Source organism: Magnolia sinica, chromosome 18 (assembly GCF_029962835.1).
Source record: "Magnolia sinica isolate HGM2019 chromosome 18, MsV1, whole genome shotgun sequence".
Lineage (NCBI taxonomy): Eukaryota > Viridiplantae > Streptophyta > Magnoliopsida > Magnoliales > Magnoliaceae > Magnolia > Magnolia sinica.
In genome coordinates, this window is record NC_080590.1 from 6824443 (window position 1) to 6844280 (window position 19838).

At 42.2% G+C, this 19838-nt stretch overlaps 1 protein-coding gene across 4 annotated transcripts; it reads right to left on the reverse strand.

Annotated features, from left to right (window-relative positions):
* Window positions 1-1311: 1311 nt before the first annotated feature.
* On the reverse strand, window positions 1312-15877 carry LOC131232683 (probable purine permease 11). 4 transcript variants are annotated; one of them, XM_058229090.1, is made up of 2 exons: window positions 15683-15877; window positions 1312-3170 (listed from the first exon to the last, which is right to left on the reverse strand). In XM_058229090.1, the coding sequence occupies exons 1-2, from the start codon at window positions 15717-15719 to the stop codon at window positions 2035-2037; spliced, it is 1173 nt and encodes a 390-aa protein (XP_058085073.1). In that variant the 5' UTR covers window positions 15720-15877; the 3' UTR covers window positions 1312-2034. The 4 variants fall into 4 exon arrangements, 3 of the variants coding, with proteins under 3 accessions (XP_058085073.1, XP_058085072.1, XP_058085074.1); XM_058229089.1 differs by lacking the exon at window positions 15683-15877 and adding an exon at window positions 4797-5075; XR_009164905.1 differs by lacking the exon at window positions 1312-3170 and adding an exon at window positions 9402-9857 and having other exon boundaries at window positions 15683-15831.
* Between the last annotated feature and the right edge of the window lie 3961 nt (window positions 15878-19838).

Below are 19838 nucleotides of genomic sequence, written 5' to 3' on the forward strand. Positions count from 1 at the left end.
CGCACCTTTGCTTCAAGGAGGAACCTTTCATGTAATCGGTCATTACCCATCGCTTTCTCAGCAACTGTTACTAGGATATTGTAATCCTATGAAAACTACTCTCGAATGAAGCTTTACACGCAGCACACGTGCCAACCATAAGGGTGGGACGAAATCTGAGCCATCCATATGGTGGGTCTCACCATAATGGTGACCTGGCACGAAAATCAGGAAATCAGATGTCCTGCAAACAGTGCTCCTGACCCTTCATTAGGCTGCCCCACGAACAGACGGTTAAGATAGAAAATACAGTGAGGGTCCGCGTTCAACCAAAAGCGACCAGTTTTTAGTAGCTAGTATTTTCCGTTCTTGGGAATTTTTACTTCTTTCATGACAATCCCACGCGTGACAAGATGGTACGTGCACTTTTTAAGGCACATTCAAGCCTTTTCTACTCGGTCTATCACCCTCGACGTCTTTCTTGGCAGGAGATGTGTTATGTTGATCCAAACCGTCCATTCACATGGGCCAACCATGTGAAGTTCATAAATCAAAATTCACGGTGATCCGACAATCCTAACCATTTACAAAATTTAGGTACAACTATATCCTAAAATACAGTCAACGATTGCTACCTGGTTAGGATTGTCGGTTCATCACGCTTATTATGAATGAATGGTTCAGATCATCATACACCATGACAGGGAGGATTCGTCTTACCAGATGGACCGTATCGGGGTGGGCCATGCTCGAGCCCAGAAAATCAAAATTTGAATAGGCCAGGCCCGAACGGTTCAAAATCGGGCCGCAGAATAGTTTTGAAATTGTATTCCTGACACGTAGGCAAGTATGTAACTGGGACAAGGCGCTGATAATGATGATTATGATGACGATGACGGTAGTGGGCGAGATCGACCCGTGGATCAACGGTGGACCTGCGTCTGAGGCTGATTTGGGCCAATCTTAGTGGGTAGTGGGTCAGGCTCAGGAAACAGAAAATGGCCTAGTTAATGGGTTGGGCTTGGGTCGAACCACACCCAACCTGCATCGCCCATATATGTTATCAATGGGCTGGGACAGATGACCCGACAGTCGGCGTAGAATGGGGTTTTAGATTACGAATTTTTAAGTGGGTTGCGTCTTACAGCATGCTAATGGTTCATGGGCCTGTTCGAGCCAATTCTAGGCCCATTCAGTAAATGGGTTAGGCCTGGGCTGAACCGGAACCCACCCAAACCTGTTGCCATCCACCCCTGCTGTTACATCCATCTAGACCGTTAATCACGCTCACCCCCACCCTGGATTACCATGGGCTGCAGATTAGTCTGAGGATAAAACCAATGATTTTGACATTTCCATACATAAAACTTCAAACATACTTTAGTTCAACTTAAACAAGCCACTTTAAGCCCATATGCTATTACTAAGCTGTCCATCTACACACCACCATGGAATATGAACGTGACATCAAAGCCACCCATCAGCACGTGTGCCCCACCGTATAGATTCCCCAGCCCCTCTAATAATCAGTCTGGTCAACTCTTCAGATGGGCCACAGTTTATGAAACAAATGGATGCCTAATGGGAAAAAAAGAAGAAGGTTTTTATTTATTTTTTATTTTTGCTTACATTTTTGCATACAACCGACTGTATTTTGGGCCATCGACTAAAAAATTAAAAATTAAAAACCATTTCTAAGTAAATATGGGTAGTTTTGGTTTTTTTTTTTTTTTTCTGAAATACTGTTCTTCGCGTGTATAGCCAGACAACGGAAGGCGTCTAGACATCTAACGGCACAAAAAGTAGTCGGGTTACTTTAAATATCTAAAGTGGGTGTTTTTTTTTTTTTTTTTTTGTCGATAGCCCTAACTACAAGCGGTTGTATGAAATCCAAAACAAACTCCACCCAGTTTTTTAAAGCAGTCCAATTGTTTCTAACATTGTGGCCCACCTAGAGACTGAGTCCACCTGAAATTTGGGTCTAATGCAGCTAGACTAAGAGACCCATCTGATGTAAGGCTAGGATATCATCAACCATTTTAATGCAAATCTCTCTCAAGCAGTAGCAACATCAGAGACTTCACTCACATCAGCCGTTGTAGTCTTCTTAGACTCGCAATCATCAAGATAATGCTGATAGATGTATGATAGAAATCCCCAAACAGCCATCAGCAAAGATACAACCTTCACCCCATCCATCTTGTCTTGGAAGAACACCACAGCAAGGACTGGTACAATTGGCAATCCCACGGCCCCAATCACATTTGTAAAGAGTGAGGAAACTTCAAAGATCAGGCCCACCATTCCCACATTACTAACCTGCCAAGCCACAGCCGCCCAAACCAAGGTCATCACATAGACCACCCTTCCCTTATCAAACCCAACCATCTCCCCCTCCAGCCGCCTCCATCCACCACTCGCAAAGAGGCCGATCACGGCCACACAGGAAGTGACAGCCGACGTGTAGAACTGAATCTCAAGCACCACATCAAACCTCTCCTTCTTGAGGACCTTCTCTAGTGAGAACTGCGTGAGGGACAGCCTGAGTGCTAAGCCGGCAGACGCACCCACAGTACATAGGAAGCCGATCACATGGTTTGCAGCAGACACCTCCTTGGAACCCTTGGAATCGGAGCGTATCGCCAGGAGAGATGCAGAGAAGGTGAGAATGACTATGGAATTGAAAATGAGGGGAGTGAATTTCTGTGAATTGAACAAGTAAGAGAAGACAGCATTGAAGGCGAGCTGGGTCGTGCAAATGAGTGAGTAGGTGGAGACTGGGAGATAAAAGAGTCCATATGAGTACATTACATTATCGCCTGCCATTAGTAGGCCGAGAGAAATATAGACGAATGCAAGGGTGGAAAAGGAAGGTGGCGGTCTCGCTGTGGTTGTTGCCATTGTCGTCCTTCTTGTTGTTGTTGTTGTGGAAGGAATGTTAAGGAAGCGATAGAGTAAGAGGGGGATGAGGAGGATTGGGAAGGCTGCAGCTGAGACGAGAGTGGCTACCCATATGCTATTTCCACCTTCGTGGTAGTAGAATCTTCCGAGGAGAGTGCCGGTGGTTTGGCCGGAGAGGATGAATGTGATGCTGAGAGTTACCTTGAGCCACCATGACCAGTGTTGGAGTCTTGTGTGGGGTTGTTTGGTGATGGAAGTTGCATGTTTGGAGGATTCTTGTTCTTGGACTTCTTTAAGGGTGGATAAAACAAACGGAGGAGAGGATTAGTATGTTGGCAATCAAAGATATTAATAGTTGATGATGATGGGCCCACTTGTATTAGTGTCCAAATGATCCAGACTTTCATGTGGATGGAGAGAAATATCAGATCATGCAAATTGTGACCTTCGAGGGTGCGGATTAGCTGCGGTCAGCCCTCACCCAACATCATGCGGTCAGGAAAATCAGGAGTGTCAATGGGCCGGGCTTGGGCCTGAAAATTAGAAAATAGAATAAAGCCGGCACGAAGGTGTTCAAAATTTGGGCCCATACCTATTTCAGGCCCAGCCCGTTGACAGCCCTTGGAAAATCCAAACTCTTCCATGGTTGCGTGGTACGTGATCTATCAGGGATAGAGAAATTCGACGTGACGTATTCTGTGAGCTGGAGTCATAGGAAATGACGTGGACCAATGAGAAGAGATGGCAATGGAATTTCTTGGAAACGTTGGCTACTCCCCCTGCCACCAGCCCCGGGGCTGGTGGTCGGTGCTCTGTGGGCCCCACCATGATGTATGTGTTTCATCCATTCCGTTCATCCAATTTTACAGATCATTTTAGTGTGTAATACCAAAAATGAGAGGATAAAAATCTCAGGTGGATCACATCATAGGAAAACAATAGTGATTGGATATCCACCATTAAAATCCTCCTAAGGGCCACTGTATTGTTTATTTGACATCCAATATGTTGATTACGTCATACAGACCCAGATGAAAGGAAAAAACAAAGATCATCTTGATCCAAAACTTTTATGGCCCCAAAAAGTTTTTAATGGTCTACGTTCATTCAACCCTGTTTCCTGTAATGTGGTCCACTTGAATTAATATATCCCTCGTTTTTGGTCTCAATCTGTAAAATGATCTAAAAAAATATATGGACGGTATGGATGAAACACATACATCATGGTGGGTCCCACAGAGCACCAACCACCAGCCCCGGGGCTGGTGGCAGGGGGAATAGCCAATCCGTTTCCAATTTCCTTTGCCTTCAACACAGACGACCCCACGCTCTAAATGTTATAGGTTTCGTTTGGGAAGTTAGTTAAGTCGGTGTTACCGTTACCGTTACCGTGTGGGGTCCATTTGATAAATGAGTTGTATATCCACGCCGTCCATTCGTTTTTTTAATTCATTATAGGAAGTGATCCCGAAACGTAAGTAGATCCAAATCTCAGGTGGACTACACCACTGAAAACAGTGGTGAATGACCATTAAAAACTTTTAATGGGCCACAAAAGGTTTAGGCCTATACTATCTTTGTATTTTCACTCCATCCACGTCCTGTTGATCTTATCAACGAACTGGATGGCTAATAAACATTTAGGTGGGCCCTACGAAGTTTTTAAGGGTGGGTGTTCAATCACCACTGTTTCTAGTGTGTGTTCCAAATGAGGTTTTGATCTCTTTAATTTTGGGACCGCATTATAAAAATGACTGAAAAAACGGATAGACGGCTTGGATATATGAAAACTTATCAAAGTGGCCCCCACGGCAATGGTAACACCCAATCAACTCACGTCTCGCGAAAAGACGAGAAAAAACACGAGAGAAATCGAAAATCCAAATTGAAAAGACGAGTTTAGGGCAGCGAGTGACCTTTGATTCGGAGATGCAGCTCTTGAAGCTCTGCCATGATCAGAAGATGAGAGAGAAAGAGAGGAAGAAGGAGGAGGGCCTTTCCGCAGTTGAGTGGAGTGTGAGACGCCGGTGGGATCTTTTAAAGAGGAGCCGGCAGCCTCTCAAGTGAATCATGTGCAAGCGCAGCCGTAGATAATACATATACTATCTTCTTTCCTTGTTTTATGGACGCTGATTGCATATTAACCCTTCCAGTCGTGATCTGTGGGCCCGACCTTGATGTATGTGTTTTATACATGTCAGTCCATCCATTTTGCTAGCTCATTTCAAGGAATGAGCCTTTTTTTTTTATATAACACGCACACACACACCCACACACGCACACCGTAGTGGAATTTCTCCACCTATGGTACTCAAACCCTTCACCCGGTGTTGAAACTCCCGAGAGTCTACCACCCGAGTAAGAGTAAGGACCCATTTCAAGGAATGAGCCTAAAAGTGAGGCAGATTCAAATCTCAGGTAGACCACACTACCAAAAAATAAGGGTAATTGAGTGGTCCACTATTTAAAACTTATTAAGGGTCACAAAAGTTTGGGATTAAACTGATATTTGTATTATCTCTTCATGGATGTCTTAGGGAACTAATCAGCAGGGAGGATGGCAAATACATATTACAGTAGACCTTAGAAGTGTTTAATGGTGGGTGTTTAATTACCATTGTTTTCTATGGTGGTTCCACCTGAGATTTACATGTGCCTCTTTTTTTCTTTTCTTTTTTTTAGCTTGAAAAATGAATGGTTGATAAAACGCATACATCGTGGTGGGGCTAGAGAGCAACGTTTCATTGTCTTATGTTAACTTGGGAAAACAGGCGTCGGCTGTACATTTCTACATTCGATGTAAACTAAAATCCATGTGATGAGAAATTCGTAATAAAATGAGCCATCTGATCGTGATCCTCTCTCATTTTAGCAATCATGATCTATAAAGTACCATATAGCAAACGCACATTTTAAAAAATCATTACATTTTCATATTATAAAATTATTAATTTTAGAGGTGTTTATTTTTATTTTTTCATTTACGTATATAATTACCGGTAAATAGGCTTTGCATTCCATACAATTGAATTTGTACTAATTCCATGTATAAAAATCATGGGGGCCACCGTGTGGCTCACATGAGTTTTGAAACTACCTCATTTTTTGATCCATTTTTCTAACATGATTTGACAAAATGAATGGACAACATGAATTTATTGTAAACATCATAGTGGGCCCATCCATCATATTGTTGTTGGAAACAGATGGAGTTTTAGCCCAGCTGATTCGACAATGACTCCCCTAGTACCGGTGTAGGTAGGGGTGCACACGGTTCAGTTTGGCCCGGTTTTGGGGTGAAACTGGAACCGAATCGTTCTTTACGGTTCCAGGATTTTTGGAACCGAAACCGGACCGTTAGCACCCTAGAACCGAACCGGAATTGGACCAGGAAAACCGGTTCAGTTCCGGATCGGTTCCACGGTTCTAGGCTTTTTATAATCCAGCCCAATTGTATGTTCTATTTTATAATTTAGCCCATGTCTATTTGTGTTGTGATCCACTTGATGAATGGTTTAGATATTATATGTGGTGTGAAAAAATACATTTATGAAAACAAGCAAAGAGTGCATTGTAAACCATAAATCATGAGTCAAATATACAACTAAAATAAATTGTAAACTCACGGTTCCATGGTTCAGTTCCAAGTTTGGTTCCACAGTTTGGTTCGGTTCTACATACCCTCAAACCGGAACCAAAACCGGTGCACTCTAAAACCGGACCAAACTAGACCATTTGGTTGGTTCCAATCCGGTTCCATAGTTCTACTGGTTTGATGTGCACCCCTAGATGTAGGTATTGTTCTGCAAGTGTTTTATCCACTCCTTCCCTTCATAGGGCATGAACCGAAAAATGAGATAGATCTAAATCCTAAGTGGACCACACTATAAGAAATAGTGGTGATTGAATGCCCACCGTTGAGAACTTCATATGGCCTACTGTAATGTTTATTTGCCATCCAACATATTGATTAGGTCACAAACCTGGATGAAAGGATAACACAAATATCAGCTTGTAAAGTTTTTTGGCTCTAAAAAGTTTTTAATGATGGGTCACCACTATTTCTTGTGCTTTAGTCCACCTTAAATTTGGATGCGCCTCATTTTTTTAAAAAAATCTTATGCTATAAAATTAGATGGACGGTGTGGATAAAATATGAGCCATGGTGCATTGTTTCCTATGATGTGGTCCACTTGAGATTTGGATCTGCTTCATTTTTTAAGAAGTGATCTATAAAAAACATGGATCGCATGGATATATAACATGTATGCTAAGGTGGGCCCCATGGTTAGGGAAACACCCTGTTACAGTAACGCGTAATCCGCTCTCCACCCTTCTTGGTAAGGGACGCAGATTAGCTACTGACAGGTTGAATAGCGAGAGCCCCATTATGATGTATGTTTTATATCCACACCGTACATCCATTTGGAGAGTTCAGTTTAAGGCATGAGACAGGGAATGAGTCCGATCCAAAGCTCGTGTGGACCACCATAGAAAATAGTGGGGATTGATACCTTATTATTAAAAACTTCTAGCAAGCCGATAAAGCTAATATTTGTATTTTCCCTTTGTTCATGCCTATGTTAACTTATGAACAAGTTAGATCTCAAATAAACATCACGGTAGACCTTAGGAAGGTTTCAACAGTGGGTGTCACTCTTCCCACTTTGTACTGTGATGAGTCCTAGCTTTGGATCTGCCTGTTCTTTGGCTCATGCCATCAAATGATCTCTCCAAATGCGGATACAACACATATTATGGCAGGGCTTCTAGGACTTGGAGATGTCACTTCAGCATACTCTCGCTACCCAACCTGTCAATTAGGGCTGAAAGTCGGGTGGGTTGGGCCAAGTTGGTGCCCAACCCAACCCAACCCAACCTCGGGTTGGGAATTCTCAACCCAAGCCCAACCCAAGCGGGTTCGATCGGGTTAGTCGGGTTGATCGGGTAGATACATGCTAATATTTTAATGATTCCATTAGTTTATTACATTTCAATATAAGTTTTATTTTTTATATCTATAATTTTATTAATCATATACGTACTAATTTATTGTAAAGAACTTCATTTATTCTAAACAAACAATCTAAAATACTGGACAACTATGTATTTAAAAGTCATGTTGTGTAGCACACAATCTATTTGGGAGAGAGAAATCCAGCATTTCTTGTTAGCTTGAGTCATCGGAAATGATGTGGACCAATGAGACCCGACAACACTGAAATTTCCTATGTCTTTAACACATACGATCCACACTCAATTATAATCTATAAGTAACTTCTATGTTGATCGGGTTCGGGTTGGCTCAGGCAATCCAAGACTTCAATCCGAGCCTAACCCAAGTTTTATCGGGTTGGTGTTTGTATAGCCTAAGCCCGAGATTGGACTCTATACATCCTGCCTAAGCCCAACCCAATGTCGGGTCGGTCATGGGTCAGTCAGGTTCAACCCGCCCAACTTTCAGCCCTACTGCCAATAACTAATCGGATGCGGATTAGATACTGACAGGTGGAGTAGCGAGACTCCCCACTAAAGTGACGTCGCCAAGTTCCGTGGACCCCACTATGATGTATGAGTTGTATCCACCATGTCCATCCATTTGGAGATATTATTTTAAGACATGATCCAGAGAACAAGGCAGATCCAAAGCTTTAGTGGACCCCACCATAGAAAACAGCAGGAAGATTGATGCCCACCGTTGAAACATTCCTAAGGCCCACCATGATGTTTTTTCGAAATCCAACTTGGTCAAAAGTTAAAAAAAGACATTAAAGAAGGGAAAACACAAATACCGGCTTGATCGAAAACTTTTGTGCGCTTTATAAGTTTTCAACGGTGGCATCACTCTCCCCACTGTTTTTCTGTGATGGGATCCACTGGAGCTTTGGATGTTACTCATTCTTTGGATCTTACCCTAAAATGATCTCTCCAGATGGATGGACGGCGTGGATATAAAACATACATCATAGTGGGGCCCACAGAACTTGGTGACGTCACTTCAGTAGCAGTCTCGCTACTCAACCTGTCAGTAGCCAATCCGCGCCCTAACTAATCGGGGTTGGGTGTGCCCGCCTAATAATGGCCATGTGCCAAGAAAATCGCAAGTTTATGGAGACGAGGGCAGCAGCATCATGAGCCACTACAGGCCAAGAAAACCCCACTGGCATTGGGAGGAGGGCTGCGATGAAGGAGAAACAAAAGACAACAATGAAAAAATGAAAAGCCTAAAAGATAAGACACCAAGTCCACTAAAAAGCTACAAACAGATGAGGCAGCTTTTATCCAAGCAACTCAGACGTTGACTAGACGACAACCTCAAGGCTTCTCAGTCTCTGGAATATGGGAGAGAATTATAATTAGATTACCTCAGGAGATTTTTATAAATATATATTATATCAAGATATTATAATAAATGAATAATATTTGAGATTTATTGTAAAGATTTATATATGACTGCTTGATTAATGCTTAGTATTATATATGCGTGATTTGAATTCGATGAATTTAGATAAAACTTAAAATAAACACAAATCTTACTTCTTATTAAACCGATCAACTGATGAAGTTAATATACTATTTATATTAAACTCAAGTTTAAAAGTACCCACTCTGTATTTGAATTTTTACGCGTGAGAACATAACTCAAATAAAATGATCCATTTGAAGGGATATTAGATGACCAGGATTGTCGATTGTCCGATCGGCATGGCATTTTTTTCAGCAGTGCTTCCTATTCGGTAGTCACCTAGCCATGTGGGTCTCATCACAAGCGAGCCAAACACCAAAGCAATCTGGTGCGTCCGTTTCCAGTTGGCAACCATGCAATACACAGGCGGGTCCCATCACCCAATTTATGCGAACCCACTCGCGCAACTACTGCCTTTGGCAGCATGCGGTCCGTCCTTCCGTAGTCGTTGTCCGATCATGGTGAGAGTTCGTCCCCTCAATTAACCCATCAATGACATGATTTTAGTGCACTGTTGGAACACGTACATGTTTTAAACTAATCGTCAGTAGACCATACCATAGATGGGCCATACCCAAAAGAAAAGGGGAAAAAAAACACTCCCATCTGACAATCTAACCATCCTAGGTAGGCTTTTTGATGCAAGGAAGGACGTGAGGTCGAGCACTGTCTTCCTAAAGAGGAAAACCATTCCGAATCCCATAGAACTTCTCTCCTCAAGAGGATAACTATTTCAAATTCATGGAACTTGATAAAGCAGGAAAATAGAAATAAATTCTAATATATTTGAAATTACTTGACAAATAAATTAAATGAGTTCACAGCCTTTTAAATAGGAATACCAAGCAATAAAAGAGAAATCAAAAGCAAACTAAAACTAAAACTCCTAGAAATTCGTTACTTATTATAATAATAGTAAATTTACTTTTTATAGGCTTAACCACATTATTCTCCTAATTATTCTAATTACTTTTCATGTTGGACACAACTCGAAGAAGAATTACGATCAAACTAAAACTTACTATTTATAGTAAAAACGGAAATAAATATAGAATTTGACCGTCGATCTGATGGAATCTCGCAAATTTGGTGTGGGCTAAAGTAGCTAGTCCTATCCCAAAATCATATTTGGTACGTCGAGTAACTCATTTCGGTTTGCAAGATATGCCTGTTTTAAGGTTCTGACGGTCTTGATGACTTGTGTCTTTGATCGGGCCTTCTTTGATCCATCTTGCGAGATATGATTGTTTTAAGGTTCTGACAGTCGGGCCTTCTCTAATCCATCTTGGACATGAAAGTGTCCACCACCTGCTCTACCTCACTTTTGGAGAAAGAAATGGCCGGTTGCAAAGGTCAACCAAAGATCTTTAGGCCATTCTAATTCCTAAAAAATCATCCAACCCAGGATTAGAATTTTCTAGTTGGTCGGAATTTTGGGACATGGACCATCCTAAGTCGAGCTCACCTGATGATCGGTTCGGATCATACCAGAATCGTCTATAACAGCACACAAAAAAAAGGAGTTCTGTGGGGCCCACCATATTATATATATAAATCCACCCCATGCGTCAGATGAGAACTTTTATTTGAACCGTGTATACAAAATATCAGCCTGACAGAAAACTCTGATGGGCCACACCATTGGTAACAATATAAAATTTCTCCTAAAACCTCTAATTTCATGCGATGTGGCCTGCCACACTTTTCATAACAATCTAATTTTTATTTCTTTTCTTTCCACCCTAATTGGTTACAAATGATTAATGGGTTTGACGAAGACGGCCCCAAACACAAACGTATGTTTGACATCTCATCCCGACCGTTCCCTTTAGTGTGGCCCACCTGATTAGTGGATCTGGCTGATTTTTATTTTTATTTTTTCATGGACAGAATCGTGTATAAAATATGAGTGCGGCTTCAGTGGATCTCCGGATCTACCGAGGTGGGTGGATTCCCTGACTGTGGGGCCCCAGTGATGATTATGAATAGGAATAGGAGATGGGTCAGATCGGCCTGTGGATCAACTGGCCGACTAGCTTCTAAGACTGATTTGGGTGATAGTGGGTCGGGCTAAGGATAAGGAAAATGGCAGAGTTAAGTAAATGGGTTGGGCTTGGATTGAACACCACACAACCTGCCTCCCCGATATTTATGTTATCAATGGACTGGGACGGATGACCCAACCTGAAAAGCCCATGCCATGTCAGGTTGGGTCACTTGAGCCCGACCATTACAATTTAAATGGGTCAGGTTAGACCAAGGGTTGTTGGCATGAAAATGGTTCATGGGCTGGTTCTGGTGGCCTATTCAGTAAACCGGTTGGCCTTGGGCTGGACCCAACCCAACAAATTCCATCCCCTGCTGTTACAACCATGTGAACCGTTAATCACGCTAACAAACACCCTCGATGGCCATGGGCTGCAGATTAGTCCGAGGACAACGCGAATTTTGAGATTTTCATATATAAAACATCAAATATACTTCAATTAAACAACTTTTGTTAAGCCCACATGCGGGTTTTAAGCCGTACATCTACACACCATTGCACGTGGCACCACGAAATATGAGCGTGACATCAATGCCACCCATCAACAGGTGTGTCCCACCACGTAGATTACCTAGCCCCCTCGAAAAAATCAGTTCGGTCAACTCATCAGATGGGCCACGGTTTTTGAAATAAGTGGACGGTTGATGAAAAAAAAACTCCACCCAGTTTGAAATTGGGGTCTAAGGCAGCTAGACGAATAGACCAACCTGATGTAAGGCTTGGATCTCATCAACCATTTCAATGCATATCTCTCTTAAGCAGTAACGCCATCAGAGACTCCACTCACATCAGCTGTTGTAGTCTTCCTAGACTCGCAATCATCAAGATAATGCTGATAGATGTATGATAGAGAGCCCCAAACAGCCATCAGCAAAGATACAACCTTCACCCCATCCATCTTGTCTTGGAAGAACACCACAGCAAAGACTGGTACAATCGGCATACCCACGGCCGTAATCACATTTGTAAAGAGTGCGGAAACTTCAAAGATCAGGCCCACCATTCCAACATTGCAAATCTGCCAAGCCACAGCCGTCCAAACCAAGGTCATCACATAAGCCACCCTTCCCTTATCAAACCCCACCATCTCCCGCTCCAGCCTCCTCCAGTCACCACTCGCGAAGAGGCCAACCACGGATCCACAGGAAGCAACGGCCGACGTGTAGAGCTGCATCTCAAGCACTACATCGAACGTTTCCCTCTTTAGGACCTTCTGGAATGAGAGCTGTGTGAGGGATAGCCAGAGCGCGAAGCCAGCAGATGCACCCACGGTGCATAGGAAGCCGATCACATGCTTCGCGGCCGATACCTCGTTGGGACCGTCGGAATCGGAACGGACAGCCAGGAGAGACGCAGAGAAGGTGAGGATGATAATGGAATTGAATATGAGTGGAGTGAACTTCTGTGAATTGAAGAAGTAAGAGAAAACGGCATTGAAAGCGAGTTGGGTGGCGCAAATGAGTGAGTAGGTAGAGACTGAGAGATACAAGAGTCCATATGAGTACATTACATTATAGGCTACCATGAGTAGGCCGAAAGAAACATAGACGAATGAGAGGGTGAAGAAGGAAGGTGTCGTGGTTGTCGTCGTTGTTGTTGTGGAAGGAGTGTTAAGGAAGCGATAGAGGAAGAGGGGGATAAGGAGGATTGGGAAGGCTGCGGATGAGACGAGAGTGGCCATCCAAATGCTTTTTCCGCCTTCGTTGTAGTAGAATCTTCCGAGGAGAGTGCCGATGGTTTGGCCAGAGAGGATGAATGTGATGTTGAGAGCTACCATGAGCCACCGTGGCCAGAGTTCTAGTCTTGTGTGGGGTTGTTCGCTGATGGAAGTTGCATGTTTGGGGGATTCTTGTTCTTGGATTTCTTTCAGGTTGGAAAAACAAAGAAAGGAGAGGATTAGTGTGTTGGTAATCAAAGATAATAGTTGATGAAGATGGGCCCACTTGGCGTTTTGTCCAAATGATCCAGACTTTCAAGGGAGCGGATTAGGTGTAGCCGGGCCTCACCCAACAATGCCAAATTATGCGGCCCTGACGTGGGGCCCATCTTGATGTATATGTATTAATGCTTATCCAAGCCGTCCATCCATTTTTTCAGCTCATTTTAGGATATATTTCCCAAAATGAGGTAGATACAAATCTCAGGTGGACCACACTACAGGAAGAAGTCGTGGTTGACCATTAAAAACTTATTGTGAGATATTTGCTTTTTCCCTTCACCCAGGGCATATCAACAAGTTGGATGGCAATTATAAACATTAGGATTTTTTTTTAATGGTGGGGCGTTCAATGACTGTTTTCCGTCATATGGTCCACTTGATGTTTGAGTCTCATTATTTTTTTCTCATGTCCTAAAATGACCTTGAAAAATGGATGGACGGACTTAATGTTTGAGTCTGCTTCATTTTTTGACTCATGTCCTTGAATGACTTCAAAAATGGATGGACGGTATGGATTTAGAATACATACATCAAGGTGGGCCCATGGTCAGGGCCGCACCGTTTTGGGTGAGACCCAGGCTTACCTAATCCGCTTCGGACCATGAAAGGGATGACTCAAACAAAATGGTCCATGAGGAATATTGGATGGCCATGATTATCCCACCCGTATGGCATTTTTTCAGCAGTGCTTCCTTTGTAGTCACCTAGCCATGTGGGCCTCATCACAAGCGAGCCAAACATGAAATTAATCTGGTGCATCCGTTTCCAGTTGGGAACCAGCAATACACAGGTGGGTCCCATCACCCAAAAAAAAAAACTCACATCTCACAATCCTAACCATCCTACAGGAAGGCTTTTGGTGAAAGAAATGGCCGGTTGCAAAGGTAAACCAGAGATCTTTCGGCCATCTAATTCCTAAAAAAGTCGTCCATTCCAGGGATTGGAATTTTCTAGTTGGTCAGAATTTTCGGATATGGACCATCGTAGGTCGAGATCACCCGATGATCGGTTTGGATCAGACCAGAATCGTCTATACCAGCAGTTTTTTCACTGAATCAGGTAAAACACCCTAGCTCTGTGGGGACACAGAGTTATATATGTAAATCCACTCCATACATCAGGTGAAAACTTTTATTTGAACCGTGCATACAAAATATCAGCCAGATAGACAACTCTGATGGGACATACCGGCACACCATTGGAAACAATGTAAAATTACTCTTAAAACCTCTAATTTTGTGCGGTGCAGCCTTCCTGACTTTCCAGAACAAGCTACTTTTTTGTGTATTTACTTCACCCTGGTTAGTTACAAATGATTGACGGCTTTGATGAAGATACAGGCCAGCCGCCCCAAACACAAACTTAGGATGGACATCCCATCCCGACTGTTCCCTTTTTAGGGCATGTTGGGCCGGGCGGATCGGAAGGGATTGGAAGGTAAATACCCCGTGTGCCAAACAGGCTCGGTGATCTTATCCTGGAATATAGTAATTCCATGGGATAGGGCAATTCACTGACATCACCATCATAACCTTAAAATCCATCCAATTTTGCATGGGCCCACCTCAGTACTGGATCTGTCTGTTTATTATTATTATTATTATTATTTAATTTTTTAATTTTTATGGCCTATAATCGAGTATGAAATATGGGCGCTACCGTGGATCCGGAGTGGGTGGATCTCCTGACTGTGGGGCCCATAGTGATGTATTTTCCCTAAATCCCAGTTGTCCATTCGTTTTTACAGTTCATTTTAGGGAATGATACGAAAAATGAAGAAGATCTAAATCTGAGGTCGACCACACCACAGGAAACAGTGGTGATTGAATACCCATCATTAAAATAATCTTGAGGGCCACCGGAATGTTTATTTATCATCCAGCCTGTTTATAAGGTCACAAAGACCTGGATCAAGGGAACACACAAATATCAGCTTGATCCAAAACTCTTGTGGCCAACAAGAAGTTTTTAACGGTCAATCACCGTTGTTTCACCACACTTGATATTTGGATCTGCTTCTTTTTTAGGATCATAGCCTAAAATGAGCTGTGAAAACGGATGGACGGCATGGATGTAAGGCACATACATCATGGAGGGCCCCATATGGATCCACCGAAGCCGGCCCCATAAAATATAAAACTGGTGGCCCCACATGGCTTGGGTGATTCCGCTCCGTTTAAGATCCGGTGGAAATTTGCAACATCTACCGTGAGAAACAGTCGGGATTTACCAAAAAGATAAGGAAAAAAAAAAGAGGAGAGAATTCGAAAAATCCAAACAGAATAGATGAGTTTTGGGGAGCAATTCGAAAAATCGAAACCGAATAGATGAGTTTGGGTGAGCAACTGACCTTTGATTTGGAGATGCAGCTGTTGAAGCTTGGCCATGGTTAGAGGATGAGAAAAAGAGAGGAAGGAGGGCCTTTCTGCAGTAGAGTGAGGGAGTGCAAGAGGCTGGTGGAATCTTTCAATAGGCGGCGGCCTCTCAACGCAATAATGGACAAGTGCAGCCGTGGCCTTGGATAAGGAAAGCGAATTGGCTGGTCTACCATAGAGCTCCGGTCGGTAGAATAGGAGCGCTGCCTCTATAGAGCTCCGAATTGTACGAACGGTTAAAAGTAGATCAAAATTTACATGGCCCCACAATGACTTATTTATTATATCTACACCGTTCACCCATTTGGTGATATTAATTTAGAGCATTATCACACAAGTAAATAGTATCCAATTCTCAACTTTACTGCCTGCTAAAATGTTTACTTTCCATCCAATCCGTTGATAAGGTAATAAAGACCTGGATGAAGAGGAAAAAGTGTTATATTGATCCAAAATTTTTATGACCCCCAAAAGTTTTTCAATAGTAAGCGTTCAATCCTCCCTTGCTTTTTGCAGCATGGTCCACTTGATCTTTGGATCCGTATTATTTTATTTTACGGCTCAAGCCTCACTAGGATCTCATTAAATGAATGGACGGTTTGGATATAACACATACCTCATGATTGGACCCATATAACTCGGTGACGTCAACACATCAGTCAGGTTGGTGGTGCGTGGTACACTAGCCAATCCGCTTCCTGCTGAGAGATACGATGCCTCCTTTCATTGCTTTTATGATGGGATACTTTGAAGGAAAAAAAACAAAAAGGCTTCATCTTCCACCACAGGTTCATCAAAAGTTTTCATTCGAATCTTTATTAGGAAAGTGTCCGTTTCAATGGACTCTATAATTAGGGAAGTTTTGTGTGCCGTGTACGATTTGTTTTGATACTCTATGAGTTATATGACATCTCGTCCGTCCACAAAGTAGTCCTATTATAAAAATAGGATGCTCCAAAAATCAAGACAATGAATTCGCGAAAATGAAATGCTCCATGTGAGCGTGTGTACATATGAAAGCACTCTCAAGTCCATTCGGTTGAACTATTTCTCTGACTTAGATGTGGTAGCATTTAATTTCAAAATAAATGAAATATGGACGACTTTATTTAATGACTTTGAAAATAACACGCTTGCATTTATTATGATTTGCTAATTATGAAAGGTATTCCGCTCCAAGTGATTGCGTCGTGCCTCTACCATAACGCATTAAATGCGTAATGTGTGCGGGCAAAAGCTGTGTGTAGCCCGCTGCGATTTATGGGTTTTATCCATGCCGTCCATGCATGTTTTCAAATCATTTTAAGGAGATGTTTGGCCAGGCAGATCCCACGGTATTAGGAGGGATGGGATGGGCAATATCCTGCGATTGGCATGACGAGCCAAACAGTTCCGGTGAACTTGTCCCGGCTATGAGCAATCCATGGATCTTAAGACAATCCACTGACATCATCATCATTACCTTAAAATTGATCCTATCCCTTGGTTGGATGCATTGGAAGGTAAAATCCTAGGATATGAATGGCGTGCCAAACAGACCGAGTGAACAGGTCCCAAGATATGAGCAATCCCATGGATCTTAAGACAATCCACTGACACCACCATCATTACCTTAAAATTGATCACATCCCTTCTTATACTATGGGATCTGCCCGGCCAAACAGGCCCTAAGGAGGTCAAACGCTCAAGTGGACTGCACCAGAGCATAATGTTGATTTGTCATTCAACCTGTTCATGAGGTCATATAGACATGGATAAATTCATTTTTGAGTTTATATCTTAAAATGAATTTTCACCGTTGTACTGTAACAATGACCTCTTTTAGAACTTTTGTGAGTCTGGTGAGGCAGGACCGGCTTCCTCTTCACCGTGAAGTTTAAGAAGGGAATCCCATTAATGTGGGAACACGGTGATGTTTGTGAGAAATTTATTCTGTTGTGCTTGCTCATGTCAAGACATGAGCAAAAAATGAGGCAGATTGTACCGTCTACCCGGGTCTTGGACCTACCTCATTTTTGTATCAATGTCTTAATAATGATCCAGAAAAAGAGATGGACAGAATGGATTTCTCACAAGCATCGTGATTTGCGCCACCTAGCTTCCCATTACGAAAGTCTTTAGGTGAGACCCCGGCCTCACCTAAGTCGGTTTGGCCCTTACTCAAGTCTGTGTGGCCCTTGCCGTGGGGTTACCTTAGGGCCCACCTTTATGTATGTATTATGTATCCATGCCATTCATCCATATATTTTTCCATATCATTTTAAGGCATTGTTCCAAAAATGAAGCAGATCCAATTATCAGGTGGACCATACCATAAGATGGGATTTTTAAACCGAATCTGAAATACCTTCTTACTTCAACGGTCCGCATTGATGCGCCTATTGAACCCAAGCCTTGAAGCATGATGGTTGGCGGGCTATCATGATAGAGGAGCTCCATGCACTTTCCTTTAATCAAACATGTGACTTAGTCCCTTGCTCCTCTTCAATAACGTTGTTGGCTTCCGCTGGGTCTTTAAGACCAACTTTCACTCTAATGGGACTCTTGAACGCTTGAAGGCTCGCCTTGTCACAAATGGTTATCATCAACCGGATGAAAACGATTTAAACCTTTATTCCTATTATCAAGCTTGGGACCATTCGAATTGTTCTGACTTTTGCCACTATTCGTTAATGGACCAGCTCACCAAAAAAAAAAAAAAAAAATGCATTTCTACATGGCTCTCTTCGTAAGCCATGTGCTAGGATATCTTTTGCCCCATATCCTTTGGTGGCACGTCACCTACCAAAAGCAAAATGGCACAAACCCATATGCACATTTGCCGATAAGACACTACAACAAGCAACATGTGGCCCTAATATGGGTAGCATGTGTGGTCAAAGCAGCATGCCCTACAAGTTTATAAAAATCCACTGAGAATCTTATCATAATATGGATATACATGGTAAGGCCATCTCACACAATCTTACCATAATGAGAGATCTTTCTACAGATGATTGGTTCTTTCGCGGCGATTACGAAGGATTCGAGTCCAAGGAGACTAACCTCGTAATATCTAGGGATCTCTACAATCACACTTGCGAATAAATCTAAAAATGGTTTGATCCCGTAATCGTCAAAGATCCTATACCAGGAAATCCAAGAGGGTTTGCTACCTCTCGATCTATATAAGTAACATGCGATGAAAAGCTTATGACCCTACACCAAACACAATATCTCTACATAGTGCAACATTGTCTTATATTAGTTTAGCTTTAAAATCCTCCACTTCTATTTATTCACGCTGCAAAATGTCTATAATTTAGAATATATTTAAATCATTATTGTCCAGTGCTTTTGCTGCAGTAGGCATGGGGGTAGTATAAATATCAACGACATACCATTGTTGAAACCGAGTTCTTACTTCGAATATCATACATTGATCACATCCTACCAATCATCCATCTCGATTGTTTGTTCATACAAGCAATAACATGTATTTATCTTTTATTCATTTATCTGCTAATTGCACTATTATCAACCTTTAGTTTTAATAACTCCCATTCATTATTGTACTATTGAGAAATACAAAGGCATGTTATTGTAATTGAAAGAAAAGTCATTAGCTTAAGACAAGATTCTCATTTAGAAAAATAAACCATCTCCTTCTAAATTGTTTAATCATTGTAACAATTGGTAACTAAAAAAGTGGCTAATCTTCACTAATCCAATCTTAATCGGTCTATCTCAGTGCTTGGGTCACAAGTGTTCAATTAAACTCGAGTCAAAGACAACTCTAGCATGCTCATATTATTCTAACTACGCTCACTTTTTTAATGGTGGGTGTACAATCACCACTGTTTTCCATGTGGTGTGAGCAAATAAAGGACTTCCTCTTCGAGGCCCCACACGTGTTAACGAGACATGCAGAAGAACCCACATGATGTAGAGCGGGTTGCGAACAATTTCATGGCAAAGATAGACTAGAAGAAGGCCTAATCGGAGGAGGAAATGATCAGGATCATCAGAACCTTAAAATATTCATATCTCACTAATTGGAATGAGTTTTTTGACATATTATATATGATTTTGGGGTAGAAGAAGCTACTTTAGCCAACCAACCCTACCATGCTAGGTTCCACATGCCTGATT

Excerpts from the sequence above, each read along its gene's own strand:
- LOC131232683 (XM_058229090.1), bottom strand. The coding sequence starts at position 15,719 with ATGGCCAAGCTTCAACAGCTGCATCTCCAAATCAAAG. Across the intron at positions 3,171-15,682 it reads GCTGCATCTCCAAATCAAAG|AAGTCCAAGAACAAGAATCC; the intron begins GTCAGTTGCTCA and ends CCACCCTTAAAG.